Source organism: Orycteropus afer, unplaced genomic scaffold (assembly GCF_000298275.1).
Source record: "Orycteropus afer afer isolate SDZICR_OR568_19922 unplaced genomic scaffold, OryAfe1.0 scaffold00176, whole genome shotgun sequence".
Taxonomy (NCBI): Eukaryota; Metazoa; Chordata; class Mammalia; order Tubulidentata; family Orycteropodidae; genus Orycteropus; species Orycteropus afer.
Window position 1 is genome coordinate 365,584 of NW_006921763.1, and position 12,149 is coordinate 377,732.

Below are 12,149 nucleotides of genomic sequence, written 5' to 3' on the forward strand. Positions count from 1 at the left end.
ATTCCATTGGTCTATGTATCTGTCATTAAACCAATACCAGGCAGTTTTGACTACTGTGGCTGTATAGTAGGTTTTGAGATCTGGCAGTGTGAGACCTGCTACTCTGTTCTTCTTCTTCAATAGTGCTTTGCTTATCCTCAGTCTCTTTTAAAAGAAAAAATTTTAAGCATTCTAATAATATCAACTCTTCAATTATCTGCAATAACAGGAAAAATATAAGGGCCCATAGGATAGCTTGGCTGAATGAAGCCCATAAACTAAAAACAAAAAATCCACTGCCATCAAGTCAATTCAGATTCACAATGACCCTGAAGAACAGAGTACAACTGACCTACTGCATGGTTTCCAAGGCTGTAAACCTTTACAGAAGCAGATTGCCTCATTTTTTCCACTATGGAGTGGCTGCTTGGTTTGAATTGCCAACCTCTTTGTTAGCAGCCAAATGCTTTGATCACTGCACCACCAGAGCTCCTTGAATGAAGCCCGTAAGTAATTGTGGTGTCGTAAATTACATGGTATATCTTTTCTAGCCACAGTATTTGTAACCCCACTTTACTAGGAGCAACTGAAGAGCTGATTGTTAAAGTTATCTACCTGGGGCAGCACAAAGTAATCTGGGAAGTTTGCTCGCTCGCTCGCTCGCTCTCTGTCTCTCTCTGGAGTATAGAATTCTGATGTTGGGATTGGTTGGTTTTGCCACACTGCCAGGCTCAAAGTGAGTCCTCCTAGAGGCAGAAGAGTGTCTCTCTCTGACTGCTGGCTGAGAAAGACTCACTGCTGAGAGAAATGCACTGCTGAGAGACGTGAGGGACACACTGCTGAGAGAAAGACACGAGAGACACATGCTGCTGAGAGGAAGACATGCTGCTGAGAGAGACTGCCGGCTGAGAGAGTGACTGCCAGCTAAGAGAGACTGAGCGTGCTCCTGAACTTGAATTGTAGACTGTTGCTTCCAGAATAAACCCCATAATCTGTGAGTTCTGTGTGGCCACTACAGTGAATTATCAAACCCAGCAGAGAGGTGGTGAGTGCTGTGGGAGAAACGGCTGGTGACTAGGTTAGTAAGAGGACTGGGGGGTGGCAGCATGTCTGGCTTCATAAGAACAGGCCTTGGGCTGCTGATGATGATTCTGTCTTCCTCTTGTGGAGTCAGAGGAGGTCAGAAGATGCTGCCTCCCTGCCCCTTTAGCAGTAATAATAATAATAACCTAATCAATAATCCATTTGTCAAAGTGTTTACTTATCAGTCTCTTACTATGGCCAACTTTACCACCTAGATACTGAAAATCTCTATTCTGTCTCCTTAATTATATTTTCTCTATTACTCTGCATGGATTATAACAGATTATGGGTAACACTGAGAAGAATGGAAATTCCAGAAAACATAATTGTGTTCATGCAGAATCTGTATATAAACCAAGAGGCAGTTGCTCGGACAGAACTAGGGGATTCTGCACGGTTTAAAATCAGGAAAGGTATGTGTCAGGGTTGTATCCTTTCACCACACTTATTTAATCTGTATGCAGATCAAATAATCCAAGAAGCTGGACTATATTAAGAAGAACAGAATTGGAGAAGGCTCATTAACAACTTGTGATATGCAGATGGCACAATCCTGCTTGCTGAAAGTGAAGAGGACTTGAAGTAGTTATTGATGAAGATCAAAGACAACAGCCTTTAGTATGGATGACACAAAGAAACAAAAATCCTCACAACTGGATCAATGAGCAAAATCATCATATACAAAGAAAAAGACTGAAGTTGTCAAGGATTTCATTTTAAATGGATCACAGTAAATGCCCATGGAAGCAACAGTTAAGAAATCAAACTACATGATTTGCATTAGGCAAATCTGCTGCAAAAGACCTTTTTAAAGTATTAAAAAGCAAAGATGTCACTTTGAAGACTAAAGTGCACCTGACTAAAGCCATAGTATTTTCAATCACCTCATATGCATGTTCTCACTGAAAATAAATAAAGAAGATCAAAAAAGAATTGATGCATTTGTATTACGGTGTTTATGAATAATATTAAATGTTATTTAATATTAATCTGTGAATAATATTAAATATGCCATCGAGTGAATAATATTAAATATGCCATAGAGTGACAGAAAAATGAACAAATCTGTCTTGGAAGAAGTACAGCCAGAATGCTCCTTTTGAGAGAGGATGGCAAGACTTCAGCTCATGTATTTTCAACATGTTATCAGGAGGGATCGATCCCTGGAAAAAGACATCATGCTTGGTAAAGTAGAGGGTCAGTGGAAAAGAGGAAAACTCTCAACAAAGTGGACACAGTGGCTGCAACAATGGGCTAAACCATAGCAATGACTGTGAGGACGGCCAAAGGCAGGGTGGGGTTCCATTCATAGCAACACAGGGTTGCTATGAGTTGGAAATGACTCGATGGCACCTAACAACAACTCTCCAACTCAGCCTGAAGACTAGTAATCTAGAAATTACCCTCAAATACTATTTTTATCATTCTACAACTCTGTTCAAAGTTCAATGGAAAAAAAAAAAAAATTTAATGGGAACAGATCTCCAGGTCTGTTTTCCCACAGAGCATGTGGTGGGTTCTAACCACCAGCTTTTCAGTGAGCAGCACAGCACTTAACCATTGCTTTGCAGCAGACAACAATAAAGACTTGTTGAATTAATACATAAGTAAATTTAAAGAGAGGCAATGATAAGTAAATAAATAAAAGACTATTTTAGTAAAATGAATCAACATGACACTGATCCTTAAATGTATATTATGTTAACAATGATCCTTAAATGTATGTACTAAAGATACGTTTTCTGAGTCTGTTAAAGAAAATAATGGCAATGCTACTGTTACACTTGGTAAAAGTACAAGAGAAGATTATTTTTACTAACAGCATCTTACTGCCAATAAATACATTAATAAACTTTTAATAATATAGTATTGAAATCATAATTTTATATATGTAAAAAATTCATAACCAAATTGAATAATGATGGCCTTTGGTGGAGTGGCATTAGATTAGTTTCTAGTTATTGTGCCATCTAAATTTTTATTTTAAAGCACATATCAGATATGCAAATTAAAACTAATAAATATTAATAGATTTTTATTGTTTTCCTGGGGGGGGGTGTAAAAAAAGCGTCAGCGGTTCCCTTTCGTCTGCTATGTCAAATCTAAATTCATCTGCTAAGTCCAAGGTCTTCCCAAATCTTACTTACCTACCTCCCACTGCTCTTTGTCATGTAAGCAAGCAACCTCCTCAGGGTCCTATGAACATATCAAGCTTGTGCTGGATGCTGTGCCTTAAATAACCCTGCCCAACTTGGCATATTCATCTGCTCATCATTCAATAGCAGGTCAAATCTTGGTGCCTCCATCATCCCCTCTCTTTCCCTGCTGCTACTTCAATGAACTCCTAAAGCACTTACAAGTCTTTAGTCATCCTTTGTATCCCCGGCATGTAGAATATGTCACATAACAGACACTCAATAAATATGTCAGTTGAGTGCAAGTAGTAACACACTGTGTCCAAATAATGATGTGGCTTTTACCATGTCTCTTTAAACCAGTATTCGCTTCATCAGCTAGACAGTCGCTGAGTGCTAAAAACAACTGTTTCAGAGGTTTTCCTCAATATGAACACACCAATGTGGGATCAGATGTTCTCACGGTCCCTTCAAGCATTTCTATGTAAGAACTGATTCCATAGGCTCTGTAAGTTTGAAGGCTAATATAAGTCTTTTTATTCCTGTCATGATCTCCTCTATGAGTTAACAATGCTAGAATCAAAAGAACTTTACAACAAACTCATCTGAGTTTGGTTTTTTTTCCACTTAGGATGACAACATAACTCAATGTTCATTACCATAACAGAATATTATCTATGAAGCAATAATTTATTCTATGAAATCTTAAGATTAGTACACAATTACATATGAATGTCGTTTATTCTTTGATAACTATTAAAATACATCAAATTTAAGTATCAAAGAAAAATCTTTTTTGAAAAAGCCAATGCTAAAATCTTTAGTGTCTTCAGAGAATACAGCGAATTAGGTTATATAAAATTTATAAATCACAAACAAGAGTTAATTATTATATACTTACATTATTACTACTTTAAAATGCATATAAAAGAAGTTCTACATAATTAATGTCACTAAATTATACACGTAAAAATGGTTGAAATGACAAATGTTTTGTTTTACATATTTCACCACAATAAAAATTAGAAGGAAAAAAAGAAGATACTCAGTACCGATACTACACAGAAAAATTACAAGCTATAACTAATCCCTCAAACCAAAAAGACAAACTCAATGCCATCGAGTTGGATCCAACTCATAGCAACCCTTCCTTAGGCTTCTGAGGTGGTATCAGTACAGAAGTAGATTACCCAACCTTCCTTCCAAGGAGTGGCTGGTGGGTTTGAACTGCCAGCCTTCTGGTTAGCAGTCAAATGCCTTAGGTACTACACCACGAGAGCTCCCAACTAATCCCTAAGAAGGAAAAAATAAAGACTTTAATAAAATAAAACCAAATAGAAAGAAGATGAAGTCTGAATGCCATCAAATACGAGAGAAAAAGAAATAGACTTAAGAAGAGCAAAGGACAAAGGCTTGAATAAACAACAGTTTAAGTTCAGTGAACAAATTAATCCCTACCTAACCTTTGAGCTCTGGTAGCATAGTGCCTAAGGCACTTGAGTGCTAACCAAAAGGCTGGAGGTTCAAACCCACCAGCCACTTCTCGGAAGGAAGGTTGGGCAATCTACTTCCATAGAGATACCGCCTCGGAAAACCAAGGAGGGGTTGCTATGAGTCGGGGCCAACTCAAAGGCAAATAACAACAACAACAACAACAGCCTTTGTGTGGGTTTTCCACCCTAGCTGCTCATTGGAATCACCTGTGGATACTGACACCTGAGCCACACCTCCCAGAAATCCCAATTTCACTGGTCTGAAATGCAGCCTGGGCCTCAGAAATTTAAAAGCTCCCTCAGTGATTCCAATGGGCTGTCAGGGTTAAAAACCAAAAAAAAAAAAAAAAAAAAAAAACCTCCTGCTTACAAAAGAAAAAGAAATTCAAATATGAATACTTGCCTTATGCAGCTGAGAATGCCCAGAGTGATGAAATTTTTAAAGTTGGGAAAAGCACATGAACAAAATTCTGATTTAAAAATACCCCAGTCTAAAAGGACTACATACTCTATGACTCCAACAAAATGACACTCTGGAAAAAGCAAAACGATAGAGACGGTAAAAAGATCAGTGGTTGCCAAGGATGCAGAGGGAGAAAGAGAAAGATGCGCAGGGGAACACAGGATTCTGGAGGCAAGTGCACTATTCTGTGTGATACTGTAATGGTAGACACATGACATTACGCACTTCTCCAAGTCCACTGAGCTGTACAACACAAAGAGTGAGCTCCAATGTAAGCGATGACTGTAGTTAATAAAAATAGATCACTATTGGTTCATCCATTATAACAAATGTACTATACTAATGCAAGATATTAATAATATTAGAAATATAAATAACAGTTTAATATGGGAACCCTGTACTTTCTGCAGTTGTTCTATAAACCTATATTTGTTCTAAAAAATAAAGACTACTATTTTTTTAAATAGTTCTAAACCAAAAAAACCAAACTGCTGTCAAGTCAGATCCAACTCACAGCAACCCCTCCTTGGGTTTCCAAGGTAGTATCACTACGGAAGTAGATTGCCCAGTCTTCCTTCCGAGGAGTGGCTGGTGGGCATGAACCATCAGCCCTCTGGTTAGCAGTAAAATGCCTTAGGTACTACGCCACCAGGGCTCCTAAAGACTACTATTTTTTTTAAATAGTTCTAAAGCAACCCAATAATATTTTAATGTATGATACAACATAGAGCTTCAACTTATATGATTCAATACAAAAAAAAACCCAAACCCATTGCCATCAAGTCAACTCCTATTCATAGCAACCTTATAGGACAGAGCAGAACTGCCCCACAGGATTTGCAAGGCTGAAATCTTTACAAAAGCAGACTGCCACATATTTCTCCCATGGAGCAGCAGGTGGGTTTGAACAGCTGCACTTAAAATTCCAGACCCTCAACCCATAGAAAATGCCAAAGATGATTATAGCTTTTCCCTAAAAAATCCAATACAACAAAGCAAAAAATGCAATAAAAATTCAATTCAAAGTAAAGGTGGTACATGTATGCAGACACCAATGAGAAGCTCAAGGATGTAATACACACTGCACCTCTCTAAAAAACTCAGTATATTCACCACCCTTACCTGTTTCTGAAATGTACATGACAGGATCCCGTCTCGGAATTTTACCAGGTTTAGAAGACCGTGGCATTTTTTCTGGTTGCTTTCTGGTCTTTTTAACCTGCACTGTCTCCTCTGATTCTGAATCTGTATGTGAGACAAAAATAAGACAAAACTTTGAAAGAAGTAATATGGTGTGTTTTTAAAGAGTCTTTGTGAACCAATTCCTCAACGTCCTTTGCAAGTCACATCTTTCCCCTGAATTTTTCAGGTTAACTTCTATTCATCATTAAACTTACATGTTACTTTTCTATTGCTCAACTCACCTCAAACTTAGTGGCTCAAAACATCACAAATTTACTTTTTCACAGCTGCACAGCTGAGATGTCCAATATTGATTTCAATGGGCTAAAATCAAGGTGTCAGCAGGGCTGTGGTCCTTGCTGGACACTCTAGGGGAGAATCCATTTCCTTGTCTTTTCCAGTGTCTGGAGGCTGCCAGCATTCCTTGGCTCAAGGCTCCCTTTCTCCATCTTCAAAACTAGCAGCATCAGGCCCAGGGCCTCTCAAGCTGCCATGTCATCTCTGGTCCTCTAACCATCTCGCATTTTCCATCTCTTTTCTCCTGCCTCCCTCTTTCACTTTTAAGGACCCTTGTGATTACAGTGGGCCCACCTAGATAACCTAGGATTATTTTCCTATTTTAAGGTTCATCTAATTAGCAACCTTAATCCCATCTGCAACATTAATTCCCTTCTGCCATGTAACCTAACATATTCACAGGTTCCAGTAGTTGGAATATAGACATCTTTGAGGGCCATTATCTGCCTACCATAGCCTCATTGCCAAAATCACTTATATAAAAACCAGGAAAAGGTTTAAGAACCTAGCATAGTACAAAACAGGTATTCCATAAACTTCAGTGTCCTTCCTCTTCCTCTGTACTATGCATTTACAAATCCTGTCTCATACTGTTCTAAATTTCCATAGATTCCCAAAAGATGGAAACTTCCAAGGAATAGAATATGCACCTCTTTAAAATTCCTTACAATTCAGAGCAACAAAAGGCCTACAGTAAACATTCAAATACTTTTAGAACTGAATCAGAACTTTTGCTATCATTGTCAAAAATCATAACCATTCACACAGTTTACACCAGATGAAGTCTCCCTACAAAACTGAAGTCTTCTGAGTTCTGGTGGTGTAGTAGGCAAGGCACCTGGCTGCTAACCATAAGGTCAGTGGTTTGAACCCACCAACTGCTCCCCAGAAGAAAGATGAGGCAATCTGCTTCTATAAAGATTTACAGCCTTGGAAACCCCATGGGAGTCACTATGAGTCAGAACTGAATTGATGACAGGGAGTTTTGAGTGACCATTATTTTAACATATCATAAAAGACACGAACAAAAATTGATGTTTCCGACCTGAGAAACATTCAAAATTCCTTTAAATTGTGATTATGCCCTTTTAAATGCAACAAAAACGAGCCAACTCTTTCAGTCAAGCACAAAAATTAAAATTTAGATGTCTGTTTTAAAAGCAAGCAACATGCTACATACCACATCCAGCTAAACAAATTTTTAATACATTAACATATTTAAACTCTGGTAAGTTCTGCAGTAAAGTAAAATTTAAAGAAACTTTATTTCAGCACGGAGCTCTCATTTCCAAGCACTTGTCTTTGTCACATTAGTTTGGGAAACACTGTTCTAAGGGATATAAAATATTTTTAAAACGTGAAAGATCATCAGAGGAAGTATTACCTGAATCATAGATGATATTCTTTTTCTTCTTTGGTTGTTTCTGTTTGAAATCATCATCTCTGCAAGAACTATTTACCTATAAATAACACAGTATAATTAGAACACCAAAAAGTTTACGGGACGTACCCCATTATTTCTCACAAGACTGGGACATAGCGGTTTCCACCCAGGTGCAATTTAGTCCTGAAGCAGCCATGTACAGTATCTAGAGACATTTTTGGTTGTCACAACTAGGGAAAAAGTAATGAATGATACTGGCATCTAATGATGAGAGACCAGGAATGATACTAAATATGTTACAATGAACAAGACAGTCAGTCCTCCACAACAAAAAATTACCCAGCCAAAAATTTCAATAATTTCTTGATTAGGTTAAAGAATAGGCCAGACAATAACTACATCAGAATGAAGAAAAAAATTTAGAAAAAGCATTATTATTTCAACACTAACCAATATAAAATGAAGATGAAAAAGATATCAGATATTACAAGGCAAGTACTTCCTGAAACTGAAAATTATATATAGAAATAAAAGCTAAGGAGGTTTGGGCCCATCACTAGCCACTATCTGTTGTAAATAAAAGGAAGGAAAAAGGCATTACTTATGTTTTCTAATTATATACCATATTTTTAACACATTTAAATTTTCACAAAAAGCAAAAAGAAATTAGACCGCAAAAAGGTTATTGTAAAGAATTATAATACAGAGTTCCAGTAAGAGGGCGGAATAGGCAAAAAGACTGCACAGACCCTCTTCAACAAAGAAAAGGGGACCCAATTAACACAGATACAGAAGATAATCCTAGGCACCTGAGCCTTGAAGGGAAGGATATAGAAGTGGACTCAACTCCAACTAGCAGAAGAATTTGCATGAAAACACCAAAAACAGAGACAGAGAGAGCTGCAATCTGGCAGTGATCCTGATGGCACAGACAGCTTGGATGTTGCCAAGTGGTAGTAGGACCTAAGAATTAACCTAAAAATTGGCCCTGCTAGCCAGGGACTGCATGGAGGAATGCTCTGGTGACTGGGGAAAAAGAGGGGAAGCAGAGAAGAGGAAAGCGGGATGAGCTGTCGACTTCTCTCTGTCCAGAGACGCAGCCATTTTCAATGTTTAGAAGTGGCTTGACCATTTTGGATATTTAAAACAACAGCTTCTCCCAGATTCCAGGGTCTTAAACAGGCTCCACTTGCCGGGAACCCCAAGGACATCGCGGACCTGGACGACTGGAAAGGTGCGGCATTCCCCTTGTTACTCTTATACCTCACACCCACTTGGTGAACGGAGGTGCAGCCATCCCTCATTCCCACCCACCTTCTGGGCTGGCAGGAACTCTATCCAAGTCTGTGGGCTTAGTCAAGAGACTGGGTGCCCTACCCCGATCTCGACAGATTTCTTTTTCTTTTTTCTGTTTTTTAGTTTGTTTTTGTCTGCTTTATAACTACTATTATTATTATTCCTTCTGTCCTTTTTACTATTATTCTTTATTCTTCCCTTCCCAGGTTCTAGTTCTCAGCTTTTCTTTTCCCTGTTCCTGGTTGCAATTTTATTCTTTCTTTCTCGTGGTTAATGCTGTTCCTTGTTTCTCTTTTCACACTTTCCCCATTTTTTCTTCATTATTCTCCTTATCTACATTTATTCTCTTATTGCCCTCTCCCCAGATATTGCAGGGTTTGTTTTCTCTTTTTTTCTTTTTTTTACTTCTTTTTTCCTTTTTTCTTTTTCTGGTTACTGCTCCTGTGTGACTACATGGTGTATTTTTTATCCATTTGTTTTTATTTTTTTGATGGTTTTTCAATTTTATGTTTGTCTAACTGAGTAGAACACATCAATCCCCATACGACACAATTAAACCACATGTCCTGCAACTTCACATACTGAGTGACAGCTACCACTTCCTTCTCCACTAATGGGCCAACAATAAACAACCACCAAAAAGAGCCTGACTCACCCTTGGCTGTTCTTCACAAACAGTTAACAGAGATCTAAATACAACAGCATCACAATGTCTCAGAGACAACAGACCATCACAGTCTACACAAAGAAGCAAGATAAAGTGGTAGAAACAAGGGAGCAGGATACAGACCCAGAACACATCCCTGAGGAAGAAGCAGCATTGGAACTCTCTGATAAGGAATTAAAAAGAATTATATTTATATCTTCAAATGATTGAGAGATAGACCAAGGAAAACACACACAAAACCCCAGAAGAATTTTCAAAGAACAAAATGACAAAATAAATGAAAAATAAGAAATAATTCTAAATCTACAGATAGAAATCCAGAAGATTAATACTAAATTGTGAGACACAAATAACACATGGAAAGAGCAAAGGAGTAGAATTGATGTAATGGAAGACAGAATTAGTGAGATTGAAGACAAATACCTGAATACTTCTCTGGAAAGGGATCAATCAGAAAAAAGATAAAAGCAAAATGAAGAAAGCCTAAGGTCCATCAAAAGGAATAACCTACATGTATTCGGAAATCCAGAACAGGAAGAGAAAAAAAAAATCACTGAGAAAATTGTCCAAGATTTGTTGGAGGTCAACTTCCCTGATATGATGAAAGATGAGAATATATCCATTCAGGAAGTCCAACAAAACCCAAACAGGATAGACCCAAAAGAAAATCACCAAGACACATCATCATCAAACTCACCAAGGACAAAGAAAAAATCCTGAAAGCAGCACAGGAAAAACAAAAAGTTACTTACAAAGGACAACCAATAAGAATAAGCTCTGATTTCTCACCAGAAAACATGCAAGTGAGAAGGCAATGGTATGGTATATATAAAACCCTGAAAGAGAAAAACTTTCAACCAAGAATTATACACCTGGCAAAACTGTCCCTCAGATATGATGGTGAAATTAGGAGATATCCAAGCACTAAGGGAATTTGTTAAAACCAGACCAACCTTACAAGAGATACTAAAGGATGTCCTTTGAACAGAGAACCAAAAACAGCAAATAACAACTGACCATTAAAACACAAAATGACATAACCTAAAAACCACAGCTATGGACATATCCAAAGTAAAATAAGCTTACAAGATTGTAAACATGGAATTAGAGACATCAATTGGCAACTGAGGACAACTACAAACCAAAAAAAGGGAAAATATTGTGCAGTTACATAACTTCTAATTGGTGAGGAAGTCAAGAGAGTTGCAAAATGGAATGGGCTGTTCTACGCTCGGGGAGAAAATTATGAATCACAGGGTCCCCTCAAACAAAAATGATAAACCTTCATATCACAATAAAAAAGAGGACAAGCACAAATATTCAGCAAATACTTAAACAACAGCAACAAAGGAAATGATAACATGATTCATAAACATCATGAGCACAGCACAGAAAATAATATGGAACAAAGAAACCAGGGACACCATGAAAAAACACATAAATGTTATTTCACATTGTGTTTCTTCACACAAAAATGTAAGCAACCAATTCATACCTGTCAATAATTACACTGAATGTTAACGGATTAAATGCACAAGTCAAGAGTCAGGAGAGTTTCAGACTGGATAAGAAAACAAAACCCATCAATATGCTGTCTACAAGAGACACACCTTACAAAGACAAAAATAGACTGAAAATCAAAGGTTAGAAAAAGATGTATCCAGCAGATGGCAACCATAAAAGAGCAGGAGTAGAAATATTAATTTCTGATCAAATTGACTTTAAGACAAAAACTACCATACAAGACAGGAAACACATTATATAATGATTAAAGGATCAACTGAACAACAAGATATAACCATAATAACTATCTATGGACCAAATGAAAGGCCCCAAAATACATAAATCAGACTTTAAAAGAGTTGAAAAGGCAAACAGATAACTCCACAATCATAGTGGGAGACTTGAATACACCATTTTCAATGAAACACAGAACTGGAAAGAAACTGAACAAAGATGGAGAAGAGCTAAACAATACAATCCACCAACTTGGCCTTATAGACATCTACAGAGCATTTCACCCACCAACAGCACAATATACATTCTTCTCCAGTGCACATGGAACATTTTCCATGATAGATCATATGTTAGGACATAAAGCAAGCCTTAATAAATTTAAAAACATTGAAATACTGCAAACCATCTTTTCAGATCATAATGCTATCAAATT

General features: G+C 37.5%; 1 protein-coding gene across 1 annotated transcript in view; it reads right to left on the reverse strand.

Moving 5' to 3' along the window:
• The window catches only part of RFC1 (replication factor C subunit 1), a 107,922-nt gene that overhangs the window by 85,806 nt on the left and 9,967 nt on the right, over window positions 1-12,149 (reverse strand). The window contains 2 exon segments of the mRNA XM_007947135.2: window positions 6,276-6,398; window positions 8,017-8,092. Of these exon segments, the coding sequence (XP_007945326.2) occupies window positions 6,276-6,398; window positions 8,017-8,092 (199 nt within the window).